Source organism: Corylus avellana, chromosome ca6 (assembly GCF_901000735.1).
Source record: "Corylus avellana chromosome ca6, CavTom2PMs-1.0".
Lineage (NCBI taxonomy): Eukaryota > Viridiplantae > Streptophyta > Magnoliopsida > Fagales > Betulaceae > Corylus > Corylus avellana.
The window spans coordinates 3,276,931-3,296,311 of record NC_081546.1 but is presented as its reverse complement, the minus strand read 5'-3'; the positions used below and the strand labels follow the sequence as shown (position 1 = coordinate 3,296,311).

The following is a 19,381-nucleotide window of genomic DNA, read 5'->3' as shown; positions in this document are numbered from 1 at the left end:
TAACCGCTAAGTGCCTACCTTTATATTTAATAATATATATTTATATATTTAATATAATTTTTTTAGTGTTTTTTAGATTAATTTTAGATTTGTAATGTTTTAGATTGTATTTGGATTTATATACAATTTTTATAAGAAAAATGATAAAAACAGAATTTTTTGGTACAACTTTGGCTAAACTTTTCCCTTATGTGGTTATTTAAAAAAAAAAAAAAAAAAAAATCTTAAGCAATAACATCCTATGTGGTATTTTTTTTTTAATAAAAAAAAAAGGGTATTTTTCTTCATAATAATGACCTTTTTTTTTTAAAATGACAATTTTTATGAAGAAAAATATCATTTTTTTTAATACTAAATAAAAAAAGGACCACATAAAATGTTATTACTTCATAATTTTTATTTTTATTTTTTATTTTGTTTTAAATTTTTTTTTTTTTGATGAAAGTTATGCCAAAAAATTATGTCTTTATCGTGTCTCTTTTTATAATTGGAATTTGATTCTATAGGAAAAAGCTGTTTTAGAATCAAAAGAATCCGACTTAATTGAAATGAATCAAAAGATTCTCTCACAAGTTTGTTTCTCTAATCGTATTATTCTAAACGGAGCTCACAAATGAACAGTTGTCCAATCTTGAGCACCTTTGTCCACCACTATTAGTTTTTGTCCATGGCATTTTTCACGAGGAAGCTACAAAATTCCATTTCTGGTTTAAAGTGCGAGGGAACTCTAACATGTCCATGCTCGAGGACACAGACACAATCAGAACGTGCCACCGACCTGATGTACAAACCAGCACATTTTGAATACAGTATAGATGGACTGTGATTAGTGCCTTAGGAGACGGTCCTGTCACTCTAAAGACCACTCTGGAAAACGCTTGTTGCATGAGCCGTTTCATGAATGGCGCGTGACGGCACGAGACCCTTTTCCTTCGCTTTTAGTACCAAAATGACCTTCTCGTGAATTTCCTTCAATCTTGGACCCACCCAATAAATTTTAATTCCCCGAAATTCACAACCCTATCCACTCCACCACCTCTTTTGCTAAAAAATTTTGCACAATTGATTTAATTTAAATTACCAAATTTTCCTTTCTATAAAATAAAAAATGGATCAGATTGATATTTCATTAGAATTCAATTTAAATTTAATATTCTCGAATTTAAAAATTTTAGTGATTTATTTTATCTAAGAGTTTAAAATAAATTATGTTTTAGTATTTAATGAAAAAATATGACTTATCTTTTCTGACATGTTCACACAAAAAAGGGAAAGAAGATTTGAACTAGTGATCTCCACTTCATAAGGCGTGGTCTTTAATCGATTGAGCTATTCCTTGGGAACAAAATATGACTTATCAAATTCCTTAAGGTAATTTCCTTATTAAATGCTAAAACATAACTTATTTTAAATACTTAAATAAAATAAACGACTGAAATTTATAAATTTATAACTTTATAACTTTCAAATTTAAAAGAAATATTAGGATAATCAATCCCTCTATGCCAAGAAGGCAAGGACCATTACTGTCTCTCTCCCTCTCTCTCTCTCTCTCTCTACTAACTTCTTGACATGCTTCAAAACGTGTCTGTCTCTCTCTCTCTCTCTCTCTCTCTCTCTAGAAAGTAGTAGCAGTTGGGCTCCGGTTCTCTTGCTACAATTTTTATGACGAAAACACCATCCGTCTTCCTACAAAACTCCAAACATTTCCCTTGTCTTCTTAGATTCTACCCGTAGTCAAAGATCCTCTGCTAATCCAGTTTCCGGAGTCTTTTACCGCACTTTCTCGCTCATTTTCCCTCACTTTCTCGGCTATGAAATCTAAGCTCCTTGTTTGACACATACCGCGAAACCGCATGGATTTGATCGAAGGAGTGGGAGAGAGCTCGTCGCCGCCGAGGAGCTTCGGCGGAGGCTTCAGCAGCACCGATGTGCGAAACGACGTGTACAATCGGTTGATGGAGAGCGGGCTCGATGAGGTCGTCTCTAATCCGGAGTTTCGGGAGCTCTTGGACGCTCACTTCAATCGCTTGCCTCAAAGGTACTCGTCGTGATTGGTTCTAAATTCAATTTTTTAGTTTATATTTTCGTTATTTTTCTTGTCTTTTTAGATTTCAATTCTTCGTTCTCGAATTTTCGAGTGACTTTAATGCTGTAAAGTTGATTGCGATCACTGTGAGTCGGTTCGGAGTGTATATACGTGTATACGTATGTGCGTGTATCGCTAGGTAGGTGTTAACCTGTAAGTGTTTTATTTTGAATGCAAGATTTGGAGTAGCTGTAGATGATATTCGGATTCGATCATTTGGAGTATATGTCTGGATGCTGTTTGTGGAATGCTATCTTGCTTATAGTTTCGATTATCATCTTTCTTCTTCTTCATATAAAACTTTCTAGGGGTGTAGTGACTTGGTGATTGGTACAACATTGATTTCTTGAGTTTCTGAACACAATAATACTTGAAAGCTTGTGTTCTTCATTTTTGTTATAGCCCAAGTCAACTCAGAACCGCCGTAACAGCGTCTGAAAATAAAACTCGGCTGTAAAAATCTCATCAAAATACGTCTTGGAAACCCATTGTACAAGTGATTCATCTTTATAAAGCACTTAAGACGTGCAAGGAATATTTCCCTTGATTACCTTTAATCACCAACTAAGCTACAAGCCGAAGGATATCCCCCGGGAGCCATATAGTATAAATTCAGAGAGCTAAGGGAAGTTTCCCTCTGATGGAAAATGCCCTAACTCAAGGAAATCTGTGTCTCTACTAAAAATCCAAAAAATTTAAGATCCTGCTGGTAGGCAACTTCAAGCGTGGTTATGAATAACTCTGGGACAGTTTGGAATTGGCAGTGAGGGCCGCATCTTCATTATCCTCTGTCTATAATTCAAGACGGAGGACCTAGGGGCTCGTTTCCTAATGCTTTTTAGGACTGTTTTTTTTTTTTTTTTATAGCCAAAAAAAAAGAAAAAGGCATTAATAAACAAGTCAACACATAACAATCACGACACACTCAAAATTACTTTTACCTTTGTGTCATATCACAGCCAAAAAGCAAAAAGCACCCTGTAAAAAAACATTACCAATCAACCCTCTAATTGGCATGCCGTAGGAATATATCAATCCCACTTCCACCATTGTCTTTCGCAAATTCTCTAGCAATTTGTCTTAGTTTTAACACCTTCCTGAAACTCTAGACTGTTTAGCGGCTCCCTTTACTATCTTAAAGCTTCTTCCTTTCGAAGTAGGTTTTTATCCAAGCAACCCATAAAAAACCAACAAAGAGCCCAGATGTGTGTTCACATGGAGGAACATTTTGCATTTTTTTTTATTTCTTTAAGTTAAGGAAAATATTTCCAAAAGTTACTTAAATATGTAACGTTGAACATAACCTTCTGTCTTCTCGGGTGATAAACTTATAGCCGTGCACTTTCTTTTTTGTCAGTTATGGACTTGACGTAAATATGGATAGAGTGGAAGATGTTTTGTTACATCAAAAGATTCTTGCATTGGCGAAGGACCCGGAGAAGCGACCTGTATATCATATCCGTTTCTTGGAGGTGAAGCCTTTCATCTGATTCAAATAATTATGTTTGGAAAATGTTTTGTTGACTAATTTTGCTTCAAGTTAGAGAGGGAATTTTTTTTTTTACGCTTTTGTTATGCAAAATAAAATGTTTTGTTAAGATGGCTTGATTGGGTTCCTTTTACTTTTTCTTTACTTTGAAAAATCATTAGAAGAAAAATATGAGCAAAGTTCAAACCGCGATTTACACATGTTCTTTTTTCCCATACACACATATGGACATATGCTTATGATCATAAATCTGTGTAGTCTCAACTCTCGCTAAAGTATTAGATAGCATAAGATCTGGGAACTTTACAGTGACAGACATGTATGTATGTAATTATTATACGTATACACTTCCCCCAGAAATTGGATTCTATAATAAAATCTGATTAGCAGTATGGACAGAGAGTTGGTGTTTTTATGTGGATCTTAGCAAGTTAATGTGGCAAGTCAATGAATAGGGGTGTAGGTTTAGAAATAATAACCTGCAATCAGCGAGGCACTATTGCCAAATGTCTTAGGCGCACTGGTGGCAGTGGATATGAACTCCACTCTGCATTGGGTGAGTTACCTTACTGATTTTCCTGAGAATCCAAAGGGTCACAAGAAAGGCTGAAAATTATGTTTAATAGTGTATTATGACCACTAATTAATTCCAGAATGGGGAAGGGGCTGAAATGGAGGAGGAAAACAAGAACAAGGTAAAGATTGTGCATTATTTATAGTGCCATAAAGATAAAAATTGTCAGGCTAGACAGCGGCTTGGTGTAGGATTTATGATCTGTAATGAGTTTTCTTCTAATTTTTATACTGGCTACGATTTTATACTTGTCTGTCACTTTTATCAGTGACTTGCTGTCATTTAGCTAGAATTTCAAAAGCAGCTTAGTGAATGTGGAGGGTGCTATAACTGTCTGGTTAACAAACATGAGAAATCAGATTGCTGTATGTTTACTTTGATGAGATTAATACACCAATGATCCAGAGTGACTTATGGAATCTTGGAAGAATCTTCGCAGTATTGTGTTTGATTCTAAGATGGTTCTGTATCCATAAAAGAAATTATTTGTACGTTAAAATATTAGAAAAAATTTATCTTCTATATTTAATAAGGTGTGTATAGGCTAGGTTGGTCGTGCTTACAAATCAAGGCTTTAGGATGTCAGAGATTGCTAATGAGGTTTCTGCAAGCTTCCCACTAAAGTAATCTCAACAGGATGAAGTTAAGATGGTAATCCCTCCCTTTGCTTGCTTGTTTTGAGGATCCAATATAAGGGATGATCCATGAGTCTCCTATTGATTGGTAAGAGATCAGCACTAGTGACAAAGGGGCTGTCAATTATATATTTATAAGGGCAATGCCTTGAATTCAGACAAAGACCTTATATTCTATACTTTATGTTGTTTGACACAAAAAAATGAGGTATGCGTGAAAGTAACATAAAAAATGAGGTATACGGGCAACTAACTAAATGTAATTTATGAAGTATGTATGCAGTATAGGTATGAAATGACACAAATATGTTGAAAGTGTGAATCCAGGAAACATATAGGATGGGGATATGCAAGCATTCCTAGTTTATACGTCAAGAAAGATTTATGCACGACACAAGGATCAAACACATATCATTTACCATTTTTTTGTTTTTCTTCATCATTAGATTCACATTTTAGGGAATTGTCCCAAAAGTCCATGAGTTTTGCCTTTGTGACAAATATGGATTCGAGTTTCTAATTTTGACAATTAAAGTCCTGATTTTTGCTCAAGTGACAAGTAGGCCCCTCCATATATTTTTCCATTCAGTCTTTAATGGAAAACTCGCCGCCTGTAGATGTATGCATGTTAAGCCAAACCACAGAAATCTTGGCATCCTGTGTGATAGATTTATTTTTATTCTATTCTTTTTTGCCTCTTTGTGATCTGAAAAATTATTTGTGACACCAGTTATAATAGAGTTTTGGAAATTCTGTTACCTAAGCCCTACTTCTCAACCTCAAAGTTTGCCTATTTTCTGCATTCGATTACCTGATTTATATATATATATATATATTTTTTTTTTCTGTTTTGATTGATTGGTAAGAGTAATCTTTATATATATGGTAAACCTTTGTGGAACAGATCAAAATTTACATGTCATATGCGCTTTTGCTTAGGGGCTAGCTTTATAACCTTATTGTTGTTTAAGAATGGTCTTGTCCGAGTGAATGCATGATCAGTGTCATTCAGTTTGATTTATGTTAGTAATATTACTCTAATCTAATTGCATATGCCAACTGTTCACCTCTTAAGTTCAGAAATCTGGTCTACCATGGCGTACTCAAACTATGAACAATCATACTCCTATGAACATCTGTATATTGTTACCCACTATATATCAATTTTTTGTTCTCTTCTATTCTGTTTCAAGCCATATAATTTAACATTTTTAGCTCTATTATGTTTTTTTTGTTTGCTTCTTATTTCTTTATCTTTTTTTTTTTTTTTTTTGGTCTCGTGTCTTGCTGGGTAGAATACTTGTACTAGAACAGATGATAATGATGATCAGGAATTTGTTAGTGCTCTCTCTACCACAAGACCATCTTGTGATGCTGATAATGAAGGAGTTGTGCCATCACATAAAAGGTATTTCATGTATCCTACTTTTACTTATGGGAGTGCTGCCTGCCTTTTTTTTATCTCAATGAAATGGTAGTATTTCTCATCATTTGCATTCCTGGTAGGAGTTCCAGTGAGTGCACTTCTTTTCAAGTTGTGGTTGTTTTTCCCTATTACTTATTAATGTCATTTCTGTAACAAGAAGCAGGGATTGTGTGACTGACTTTGAACCTTGCTCTAAGCTTGAGGACCTAAATTTGGATGTCAGAAATAATACCAAAGACATGGAGGAGAGATATCTTACAGAGAATTTTTCCAGAAGGTAACTAAGCTAATGATTGTTTGCATTTCTTCTGTTTCTCTGTTATTCCTGAAGATTTAAGACACTGCTTGTTGTGACAAATGAATTTTTGGATCGCAAGAAGTTAAAAAAAAAAGAGCAGAATAAAAACAAAGCAATCACATAGGACATCAAGATTTACGTGGTTTGACTTAACAAGCTTATATTAACAAGCAGAGATGACCAAGAGAAAATTCACTATCAAAAGGAGTACAAAGAATAGTAAAAAGAAAACCACTTAAAACCCAATGCCACAATACACTCAAAACTTACTCACACAAAATAGAATGTTTTCTCTAATTCTCTCAGTGCCGTGCGACACTACAGAAGTATGAGAAACTGCTTTTGCTGCATATTCCTTTTCGTTCTCTCTTTTTGATCTCAGTGCCGAATGAGATTTTTATATAGTTGTGCAAAACCGGCTATGAGGGAATATAAGCCTTGTGGGAGAAAAAGTAGCAAGTTGGCTAACACACAGAGTTATTCTCCTACAAGGAGAAGAAAAACTGTTGGGCCCCACAAAATGACGCGACTTGATGGAAATACAAGTCACTTGCATCACACTGATATTACCCATTAACCTAACTTTTTCTTATTAAGGTGTCTTTAATATGTAGCCCATACATGAGCTCATCCTCAGATTTGGTTTGGTATTGTTAGAGAATGAGGGTAATATTGTAATAGAAGAAGCAGAGGACAGATGTCCCTATTAGGTATCCTTATTTTTTGAATATTGTACCAGTTGTCCTTTTCTTTAGAATGGTGTATTTTGCTTCTATAAGGGCCAAAGAGATACTGAGCTCCTCTCTTTTGTGAAAACCGTAATCTTGACATGATTTCAAAGCATAAAAATTAAGCAAGAAAAAAGAGTCTAGTCCCTCCTATTTTGCCTTTTTCTTCTTTGTTTTCTTTCTTGCTGTTTGCAGCAGTGCTGTGGTTGAAGGCTCAGGCCTGATGCCCATGGTTGGAGGTTGTTGACGACGTCATCACTTTAACAGCTAAGATGCCGTAGTTATCGACCTCATCACTGTAGTGGTTGTTGTCAGTTGTCAGGGCAGTCTGGCTGTGTGTGCTGGCTGGAAAAGTCTGTCAGTTAGTTGGTGAAATCTCTCATGTTGCAGTGGTCTTCGGTTGTTTCTGCTTGGTCATTTATGTGTTGTAGTGGTAGTCGGCCACGTCTCTAGGGGTGGTCGGTGGTTGTAGATCAATTTCCTGAATCAGTGATATCTTTACTCTGTATTTAGATTACTTTTTAGGCTTTTTAGTGGGGCCTCTCTCTGGGATGCCATTCAGGGATTACATGAAGGGGTTTACAAATGTTATTTCTACCATGCCATCTTTACAAAGGAAATTGATCATTCTGCAAAACTCACACTTGACTCTATTATCATAATTTTAAGTTTCAATTTGAATGTTTTAGTCTTTGAAATTGAGAAAGGTTTCAGATTTTGCTTTGAAACACCAAGAATTGAGTACTATATGGTAAGATATAATTAGGTACAAGAAAGTTAAAGAACATTTTAATGCGATCATAATCTGGTAAGATAACTACTAGGATGCATTTTCCTATGATCAATATACTTTAATATGATGTTGTCTTAACATGTATGAATGCTTTAGGCGTACTTTTAAGTTTTAGAAATTTTACGTATAGTTAACAATGCGCACATCATGTGAAAGAGGACCTTGGAGCCTATTGGCAGTACATTGTGTAGCATGTGATCTATGCCATTACTGCGTCCATTGTTTAAGACCTTAACATCAATACAACATGGAAGTTGATTACTATATTTTATTACAATTCAAACCAATCTATGAATTTCTTGGGTTGAAACATTAAAGATAAATGGGTTATGTGTAAATCCCTTAAGAATATGAGCAATAAACATATTTGATACGACATTCTTGGATTAGTTATAAACACGTGTCTGTATCTCTGTATAATATCTGTCTTTATATGTTTTAGAAATAAAAAAAATAAAAATAATCTACTTTTAAATGTCTTTATGTATTTTAGCGAAAACTAATCAGAAAGTCAAGTTAACTGAAAACACAATGGGCAAAATATAGAATAACTTGTGTGAGGAACTGTTTTGACGGCAGGTTGTTATATTTGTGTACTTTGAACATGAGGATAGAATCTCTCTTTTGATCAATTTCTATGAGAGCATACGTATACTTAGACCTATTTGTTCTGAGCTCTATCAATTCATTCGTTTAAATATCGATGAAATTTAAAAAAGTGCAACTGACTTTTCTGACAATGCTTTCAAGTAGTGAATTAAGACCTCTTCGACTGACATTTAAAATTGTGTGAACAATAATTTTTTGTTTGAACCTCTACTCTACTTTTATATGTAACACATAAAAATCCATAATATGTATCTTTCCTGAATAGTAGAGCCTCGTGTTCCATTATGCCTGTGAAGGCATATTTGCATACATCTGACCCATAATCTCCTGTCAAGTTCTTCCTGCATTAACTGTTTTAAATTATTCTGTGGCTGAAGTATTTCTAGTCTTTATTTAGCTGAACTTTTGGCTGTACAATTATGATATCACACATTTTTAGCATCATTCAGTAATGTAGCTGACCATTGGTGAAATACAATGCAGGCAAGAACTTTCACATGTTCCGGTACATGAAGTAATATTTTCTACCATTGACAAGCCCAAGCTTCTTAGTCAGGTACCTTAGAAGAAATATTTTGTAATATTTTTAATTATCAGAATTCATATTAATTTTTGGAGACTTTCAGTTTATTTCATCATTAATGTCTTGTCTTATACCTCCATGAACTGGTAATCCTCATGAAGTGACTCTTTTTATCTTTTCTGAGCGCTTATGAAGTGACTGATTTATGACAGAAATTCCCCAACCTCTTCTGCATGCAACATTTATGTTCAGATTCAAACACCCATTTAACTTCATTGCATTGGTTCAGCATGATATCAGAAAACCCTCCAACCCCCGCCCCCCCCCCCCAAAAAAAAGAGAGAGAGAATAAAAAAATGAAATCTTAAAAATGAGTTTGAAAAAGAAATTGGCAGTTGTTTTCCTTTGATATCAGCCAAACACAAAGAACCTTTTGAGTTGTAGACATACTTCCATGAGGTAAGATGAAAAACTGAGTTCATTGAAGGCAATTCTTCTATTTGTCTAAGTTTTTATTTTCTAGTATTGAAACTTATTTAATGCTATGGGGTTCTTTAATCATTTGCATTGTGTTGTGGCTTCAGTGTACATGTACTATAGTACTTAAGCAGTTACTCTTGGTATTTCACTAATAGGTGCAATTTGTCAAATTCCAATCTGATTAGTTTTGATGCAAGTCTTTTATGGTGTTCAAAGTAATTCTCTTTTAGGAGAATGTAAGTATAGCTCGTATGAATCTATGTAAAGTCTGTGCAAGACTTTCTCTCTTTAAAATGATGTCATAGAAAGTTTTGCTACATTAAGCATCTCTATCAAATCTTTGCACTGCCAAGCGACTATGTTAACTCTAAATATACTTCCACCTCAATGTAAAATTATTGCATACTGAACAACATAACCAACTTTCCCATGACAGTATGGGTATCCTTCTTTCAAACTGGAATGAAGTTTCACTAGAATCTGGAAGGAAGTTTCATTCAATACCTTTAACACAAACTTATAAACTATAAAATTCTCAACAAAATAGAATATAGTGTTTCCTTTTTTGAAAAAGAAATGCTAGGCTTACAAACAAATTTTACAAAAATACTTTTACAAACTGATGTAGCACAACACTATTGGAAAATGAGATAAATTCAATTTTTGAGAAACCCAATCATATTGTGCCACATTAGTTTGTAAAAGTTTTTTTGTAAAATCTGTTTGTAAGCCTAGCATTTTCCTTTTTGAAAACATAATTCTACAGCATTAACTTAAACATATAGCCTTCAGATTTGTGACAAAGTCCATTTCCCTTCAAGATTTGTAGATACCATATATTTTTTTGATAAGTAAGGTTTTGTAGATACCATGAGAACTACAAACCGGAAAAACATCAGGACTATGATGTTTTATAACAAGGTGTTATTTTGTTCTAGCTTTCTGCATTGCTTTCGGAAATAGGACTGAACATCCGTGAAGCACATGTGTTCTCAACAACTGACGGCTACTCCCTTGATGTTTTTGTGGTGGATGGGTGGCATGCTGAGGTACTTTGTCACTCTCTGTTGTTTTATTGCTCCTATCACTTTTCTTTGCTGTTTCTTCCACTGTAATTCTCTAATTTGACTTGTTATGATGCTTTTAATTATTATCATTCCTTAGTATCATTGCCATATACCATTACATTGGTGGATGTGCACTTTTTTGTGGTTTTATTTATTCACTTTTGATTCCATTTAAAAGACTAAAAAAAAGTTTCAGTGATGTTATTACTTGTTGCCCATGCGCAGCAAACACTTGTTGTATCAGTAATTATTTTTCAGCTTCTTATTGAGCTTCTTTGGAATTGTCTTACAAAATTGAAGTTTTTACAATAATAGTTCAAGCCCTTGCTACTTGATGTATCTATCATGTTTGTGTTTCAAACTGGTTAAAATTAAACAAATTGTGGCTTATCCCAGGAAAGTGACCTTGTAATATATTAAGGAGCATTGTGATTATATTTCTTTTATGACAGGGATCTTTGCTGAGTCCAAATGTTGCTGACTTTGCAATGTTGTGGCCAGGATGCAGATAGTTTGTATGAAGCTATGGAAAATGCAGTTGCTAGAAGTGAGGTAATATGTCTCATTGTGACATTATCTAGTTACTTGGTTTCATTTCTGGATCATTTTTGGATCTTGAAATCATATCCTGGATGAATTGTTCTTTATGGCTTTTCATTTTTGTGCGTAGTGATCATAAAACTATAAAACCAGTTAATATCAAGTTTACATGGACATCACCTTTCACATGAGTCTTGAAAAGGAGTCGGTGCTGCCCCTTTTGTAAAGAAGTCAAAATGCTCCAACTAAGAAGACTTTCCTGGGATCTTTTTTCTTATCATATGAGTGAAAGATGAACGCCACTAGAAGTGTAATAAATATCCTTCTTTGGAAATATAGGGATCATGGTCGCGGTCTTCAAGTTCTCATTCAGCTGTGGAAAAAGCATTGGCTACAGAAGCAAAATCTGGAGATTGGGAAATAGATAGAAGATTATTGAAGATAGGAGACAGAATTGCTTCTGGTTCTTGTGGAGATCTGTAAGTTATGTTCCCCCCAAATAAAGAAAATTAGTTCTCTTTATGACGCTTACCATTCTTTTGTTCTTTATCTGAAGGTATCATGGAGTTTATCTTAGTCAAGATGTTGCTGTTAAGATTCTTAGATCTGAGCATTTGAATGATGCTTTAGAGGATGAGTTTACTCAAGAAGTGGCAATTCTAAGGTGAATAGTTAATCAACTGTTAGTATGTAACTCATGTTTTACTTGAAATTCAAATCTGTTTGTTTTTCTGATGTATCTTGGTGAGAAAATTATATGATCTAGTAGCACATAATCATTCTCCAAGTTGACATGATATTTTTAATTAAGGAATATAGAAGAAAAGAAAGAGAGGAAAGATAGGCCGTAGAGGATCCAAAATTAAGGTTCTTACTCTACTAACGTTTTATTTATATTAGCGTCAAATAATACAATTACATAAATGCCCTCCAATATAATAATAATAATATAAAAATAAACGTAGTACATCAACACTCCTCCTCAAGCTAAGAAAAAGATATCCTGCATCCCAACTTGCTTAAGATTGTATGAAAAATGCTGCTTGAAACCCTCCTCAAGCCATAAAAGCGTCGGTCATAACTTTTTCTTTTTTCAAGTCCAAGTATTTGATTGGTATATGTACATGTTAGTTTATCGAGTCAATGCGTGTGTTGACCATGTGTATTCCATCTTATCCTACTTCGAGCTTTTATTATACCAAAATCAACACTATGGTTGGTTTATTTTACCATTTATCATTATCATGGTTAGTTTTGAATGATATATTTTGATGTGTGCATCTAGTGATGTATATCTTGACATATTATCTTGTTGAATACTGCATCATACTTGCTAGAATATATATGATATAGTTGTGGTATGAGTAGGACTGTAAATGAACCGAGCAGTTAATGCTTGGCTTGTATAAGCTTGATTCAAATTAAGTTTGTTTAATAAATTAATCGAGCTTGAATAATAATTTTAGCTTAATTATTAAATGAGCTAAACTCGTATAAGCTCGGCTCATGAGAAATTGAACACCAATCTGGGTAATACCTATCTCGATTACATATATATGCATTATATTCATTCTAAAAATAAGCAGTAAGAAAATATCTTCTTTATTGATGGTAATACCTGCCTTTGCATACAAAGCCATTGCAATGTTTATATGATATTCAAAAATCCTCATTTATGATATCTCTTTTGGATTGGGTTATTGTATATGTTCCTCATTTTGTCTCAGAAAATCTGGTTGATTTGATTTGTCTTTAAGATTGTAGTAGCCTCTAGAATATTCGGCTCTCTTGATGAGATATAATGTAGAATGGAGTTTTGAATTTTTTGTGAGAGAAAAGTGAAGAAAGTTGTTTGTTAATGTGAAAAAATGAGGTTGACTTCTTTAGGAGAAATGAGAAGAAATGGTTACCAAACTGGCCTGCAATAACTATCCTCCATGCTTGGAGGGGAACTTCAAGAACTTGTATCTACGTTAGCTGTTTGGTATTTTACTTGGACTTTATTTGCTATTCATTGTTAAGGAAGTCACCAATAAGAGAATGATGGTCTTAAATTCATTTTCCCTTAATCTCTCACTCTTAGCGGTAGAAATATCTTCTGGTTATAGTTTAGTAACAAAACAAAATCATGCAATCAGCTTCATAGAGTTATGGCATTGGCATTCATCAAATCTTCTAGCAAGTCAGTAATAATGAAGCCAGTTTTTTTTTCTCCAGCAGTTATTAATTCTGAAGCCCAGTATGTATGTTGTTCCATATTGTGTTCCTCATCTTCTCGTTGTTTCCACCTGTAGTAATTTTAAGTTATGCTGTTTCTATTATTCTTAGCATTCTTATAGCTATGGATTTGCTTTAGAATTAGTGGCAAGATTACTGCTCACCATTATCATATATTTGTGAGCCAGTTTTTATTTACTTTACTTTTTTCCTTTTTGTCTTTTGTTTATATGAATGCAGGGAGGTCCGACACAAAAATGTTGTTCGTTTCATTGGTGCTTGTACCAAGCCTCCACATATGTGCATAGTAACAGGTAGGATCTCTTATTGGAAACTCAATTATTTTCCTTTGGATTAGACAAGTATTGCTTAGTCCTTTGGCTTCTTTGATGGTTTCTTATGACTTCCCTACCAGATTTTATATCTGATGCTGCAAGGGAAAAGGAATAAATTTAAGATGTGAAAAGTAGTTTTCCTTGAAGTGGGTTGAAAAGACATGATAAACTTTTCCAAGTTTCATATCACGATTTCCATTAGCATATTTTTTGAAAGAAGTTTTTTTTGGCGCAAACTAATCCTAACAGATGTATTGATGCAGAAGGATCCATGTGGAAGAAATTCTTGCCCTCATTGTGCAACTTGAGAAAATTTCTAAATTTGTTTGGGTGTTGTGTCTTTCTGGTGGCCGGCAACATTAGGGTTTTTTCACTATTTTCACTCACCCAATGGTCTAGGTTGCATACCTCTTGCTTTTCAATGTGTATCATGTGACTATTAAATAATTTAATGTTCTGTATTTAATTGTGGTGATATGGAGTCTGAGCCTGTGTCATAATAATGTAGTTACTCATCCAAAGCTATCATTTTAGAGCATCACTTTGAATAACAAGACAACAAAGATTGGTGTACCTGTGGGCACTCAAATTCACAATGTAAATGCTAAGTTGGAAGGTCAAAATATAATTACTCTTTATTCGGGATTGTAAGTGATGCAGTTGGTGAACATTCGCTGAACCACATGTCATTCCTATAACAGCATGTATCTTGCTTTTCTTTGTTTTGTCATTTTATTCTCCGGGTGTTGAGTTTATGAGGAATTTGTTATTTGGCTCTTAATTTAATCGGGACTTCTTTTTCCACCTTTGGGATTTGGCTCTTATAGGGATTTGTTTAACTAAAAATTTAGTTGCTTTTTTTTTTGTTCGTCTTTTGTCATTTTTCCTTTTTAGTAATTGAAATACAATTTTATGGATTTTGATCTTGCTTGCAGAGTATATGCCTGGAGGAAGTCTGTATGATTACTTGCATAAGAATCATAACATCTTGGAACTCCCTCAGCTACTAAAGTTCGCAATTGATGTCAGCAAGGGAATGGAGTATTTGCATCAAAGTAGCATAATTCATAGGGACCTGAAGACAGCAAATTTGCTAATGGACAATCATAATGTAAGAATTTATGAATATTATTGATTTGATTGACTGACAGCTAAAGCAATGTCAAAGTTAATGAAATGCACAAAAATTAAGTTTTCCCTTTAACGAAAGGATAAATAGAATTAGATCTTCTATTACATAATGATCCGTGTATTTCACTTGACAAAGTGTATGAGGTGCCAAAAGTATTCATTTTAGTTATAGGCTTGAGATGACTGAAGCAGCTAACTAGTCATTGTTTCTCAATTTTTTCATATTGGATTTGAATACTAAAAAAAATGTTTTCATTTTTATATTACCAAGTCTTATATCGTTACAATTGAGAAGAGGAATTTGTATCAACCCATTGTTAACATTCTTCTGGTGATCCTTCGCCAGTTGGATAGATTGCATTTGCAGTCTTCTACTAAGAACTGAGATCTTAGTAGTTAACATTTATTTGTTGACATCTGAATGTGGCTTCTGTGATTAAATCTAGATGCTGATGTGAGGAATGATTATTTTCTGTATTGTTTTCAACCTTTTCATCATGAGTTGCTCATATTTTTAGCTAACTTTTGGGTTTCAAAAGTTATGCATACAGTCTTATAGTGATTAGTAGGATTCAAGTTTAATGGAATTTACTTTTATGAAGTTATTAGGTTCTTGTCCATGATTTGTAGTTTTAGTCATTATAATCTTGATTGATTCTAGATGTGATTCGCATAGGAGGTCTCATCTCTTCTCATGAATTAAGTGAATCTTGGTTTGCCATATCCATCCTCATACATTATGACAGTATTGATTTTTCCATTGTGTTTATCTCTGTCTATGGATAATGATTTGTTAGCAATAAGTTTCGACTATGGATGGTTGGTATTCTAATTGTAATTGATTGTTCTCCCTGCTTTAATCTCTACTCCATTCAGTTAAAGAAAGGCAAGGTTTTCAATTTACAATAAAAACTATGTTTTTTGGTTTCAAGGTTGTTAAGGTGGCAGATTTTGGTGTTGCTCGATTCCAAAATCAAGGGGGAGTAATGACCGCAGAGACCGGAACATACAGATGGATGGCACCTGAGGTCTGTGTTATTTATGTTTGATATTTCCTTTTGGTTTTTAAGCTTTCATTTTTATTTTTTTTGGTCGTCCTCTATATGTACGGCCTACTGTGGCACAAGCTGCCTACTTAACTTTTCAAGAGAGGGGAAAAAAAAAAAAAAAGGGAAACTCCCCAAAAAAATTCCTCCTCCCAAAATATATATATATATATATGGTGGGCCAGCCCAAAAAACAATGTACATAAATAATAGGATGGTGACATATATTATACTTTTCTTCTTCGTCTTCTTCTGTTATAGTGTTATTTTATTCTGTTATAGATTTTTAGTATTATTTTGAAATTGGATTTAGGTCACTCTTTTAAGCCCTCATCTCCCCCACTGCCCTAGTCTTCCCACCCCACCCCACCCCCACAGATTGGGCCATGTGTTATGTGCGGCAAGCGTGCATGGTAGTGTAGTCCATGGATTGACCCATTACATGAAAATTTTGAATAAAATACTAGTCAGGAGAAGTTAAGATAATTGCATGTATGATTTATTTGATATAATTGAAAGAATCATTTGGAAAAACTTAAAAAAAATTGTAACCACATTCTCTTATAATTATGGAAGATGGCACAAAACAAAAGAAAGCTAGTATAATAATATTAGACTGGATGTTAGAATATATTTTCAGCTGACAAAGCCGATATTTTATTTAATTGCAATAAATCATTTCTTCAAGAGAAGGATGTTGGATTCCCTTCTCTTGGGATTCTGGCATGCCACTTGCAAGAATACAGGCAAGCCGGCATTGCACTTCTCATTATCTTGTTACTTGTAGTTGCTACTGCTTGGGTGGCATAGCTGTCATGTGGTTAAATAAGAGGGAGGAAGCAAGAATGTAGAACAACAATCTACAACCAAAAGAAAGACAAGGAAGATGGAGTGATACCCTTCCAAAATTTTATTATCAGGAAAAATAATTATAAGGAAGCAAGAATGTAGAACAACAATCTACAACCAAAAGGACAAGGAAGATGGAGTGATACCCTTCCAAAATTTTATTATCAGGAAAAATAATTATAATTATGCAAGCCCTAAAATGCATTCATTAGGGGTAGGCAGATCCTAGATTTAGTTTTTATAGCTAATAAATGCCTAGATAATGGGATCAGATCTGAGGAGCAAGGTGTGCTTTGCGAATTGGATATTGAGAAGGCTTATGATCATGTCAATTGGGACTTCCTGTTGCATTTTCATAATAAATGTGCAGCTTTAGGGAGAAATGGTATAGTTGGATAGCGCATTGTTTTTCTTTGGTGTGCCTCTCTATTTTGGTGAATGGCACTCGGATGAGATTTTTTAATAGCTCTTGTGGTCTGAGACAGGGAAATCCTTTTGTCTTCTTTGTTGTTTGTCATCGTTATGGAGACTTTTAAGTAAAATGATCTCGGCTGCGACGAACGGGGGATTTCTATCTGGTTTTTTTGTGGGGTCTAGGAATATTGGTGCACACATCTCCCACTTTTGCTTTTGGGCGACTCTCTGGCAAAATCAGATCATCTTCACTACTTGTGTAGCTTGTTCTTATGCTTTGAAGTTGTTTCCTGTTGTATATTGCCTGTATACATAGGGGTGCCTTACGCTTTTAATAAAATTTTCAATTACTTGGTCCCTATTGGTAATGTCAATAATGTTGATGGTTTGGCTAGTATCTTGGGTTGCAGGGTTTCTTCTTTGCTATGAAGTGTCTTGGCTTTCCAGTGGGAGCTTCTTTTAAGGCCATATCTATCTAGGATGACATTATTGAGAAGATTGTACTTGTCCAAGGGTGGGGGAGGATAACTTTGATTAAGAGCACATTATCCAATTTGCTTGCTTATTTCATGTCTGTTTTTTTCCCTCCTTGCTGGTGTTGCCAATCACATAGAAAAGTTAAAGTGGAATTTCTTAAGGGGAGGGTTTGGTGAAGAGTTCAAACCCACTTGGTTACTTGGTCTAAGTCTCTAAAGGAGGGGTTGGGGGTCTGAAATTTACTTTTGTTTTAATCAAGCTTTGTTTGGGATGTGGTTATGCCGCTATGTTCATGAGAGAGAGGCCTTGTGGAAGGTGATGGCTGATTCTAAATATTATGACAGCTTGTGAGGTGAGTGGTGTTCAAATGAGGTTCATGGGTTGTATAGGGTGGGATCATGAAAAAATATCAGGAAGGGCTGGGGGGGAATTTTCTAGTCATACGAGATTTAAGGTAGGTGATGGCTCCAAAATTAGCTGGATCAGGCCCACAATGTAACTTTTTTGAACTTGTTCATCCTTTTTAAGGATGCTTCCATGGCAGATCACTAGGAGTTTCCTAGTGACCCTTAGCAGTGAAATGTTAACTTGTATCGAAGTAGCTCATGACTGGGAATTGGATTTCTTCACCTCATTCTTCAATTTGTTGTACTCCTTAAGATTGAGACCAGGAGGTGAAGGCAAGCTTTGTTGGGTTCCTTCTAAGAAAAGGTTGTTCAATGTTAGATCTTTCTACAATTTCATTGTTCCCCATGATAGTACTCCTTTCCTGTAGAAGAGTATTTGGCGGAATAAGGTTCCCATAAGAGTGACATTCTTTGCGTGGTTGGTTGCTTTAGGGAAGATCCTCATTATAGATAACCTATGGAAGCGCAACAGGTCATAGTGAATTTGTGGTTACTAATTGGACAAACCTATGCTTATTAAAAAAAGTGCAAAGACAGCAAAGACAATGAATTTGTGGTTACTTATTAAAAAAAAATCCAAAATGTTGCAACTCTTCCCCGGGAGATGAAAGAAGGGAAGGGCGGAAAGCACCTTATCTTTCATGCCATGCACTTGTCAATGGAAGATGATGGGCAACCAATGAGCATTTTTTTCATTGACAGAGTAAGTAGGAGCACGTGATATGTGCACCACCTCATCATTAAGGCACTTAATTTCTAGATTTTCTTTAGGATTGCTATTTTCCCAAAAGCTAGAGAGACATGCAGTACCATACTGTCCAATCATTAAATTCTCGAAAGATAACTTGAAATAGATATACTACTTCCAGCGTAACACTACTTACCACTACAATTCCAACGCAATCACAAGTCTAAGTCTATCACAACTTCCAATTTTATCATAATTCTAACATTATCACAAAGTACTAGATAAACAAGTATACGAATTAAAATAAACAGGACTTGTTAGAGATGATACTCTGCAAGTCTTATATTCCAAGCCAATCAATCTTGATGTTATAACTTTGCTAATTTATCCATGTGATGATGACACGGCTGTCACTTTGGCACTGCATCAAGCTGATGCGTATCTTACCCAGCAGCAGTGATATACTTATTTTGCTTGATTTCATGTTTACCAGAACAAACTGAACTTTAATATCCCTGATTTTATATTCATATTTTAACGTTCTTACAGTTTTATGCCCATATATG

General features: G+C 34.6%; 1 protein-coding gene across 4 annotated transcripts in view; it reads left to right on the top strand.

The window, feature by feature from the left end:
- Positions 1–1,575: 1,575 nt before the first annotated feature.
- Positions 1,576–19,381, top strand: part of LOC132183686 (serine/threonine-protein kinase STY17-like) — a 19,307-nt gene continuing 1,501 nt past the window's right edge. Inside the window, exons 1-12 of one of the 4 annotated variants that reach the window (XM_059597060.1) lie at positions 1,576–2,041; positions 3,447–3,561; positions 6,083–6,195; positions 6,374–6,490; positions 9,125–9,197; positions 10,583–10,693; positions 11,213–11,263; positions 11,591–11,730; positions 11,808–11,915; positions 13,709–13,782; positions 14,739–14,914; positions 15,867–15,962. In XM_059597060.1, coding sequence (XP_059453043.1) covers positions 1,857–2,041; positions 3,447–3,561; positions 6,083–6,195; positions 6,374–6,490; positions 9,125–9,197; positions 10,583–10,693; positions 11,213–11,263; positions 11,591–11,730; positions 11,808–11,915; positions 13,709–13,782; positions 14,739–14,914; positions 15,867–15,962 — 1,359 coding nt within the window. In that variant the 5' untranslated portion in view covers positions 1,576–1,856. Of the gene's footprint in view, positions 2,042–3,446; positions 3,562–6,082; positions 6,196–6,370; positions 6,491–9,124; positions 9,198–10,582; positions 10,694–11,212; positions 11,264–11,590; positions 11,731–11,807; positions 11,916–13,708; positions 13,783–14,738; positions 14,915–15,866; positions 15,963–19,381 lie in introns of all 4 variants that reach the window. The other 3 variants (XM_059597059.1, XM_059597061.1, XM_059597058.1) reach the window with 3 other exon arrangements.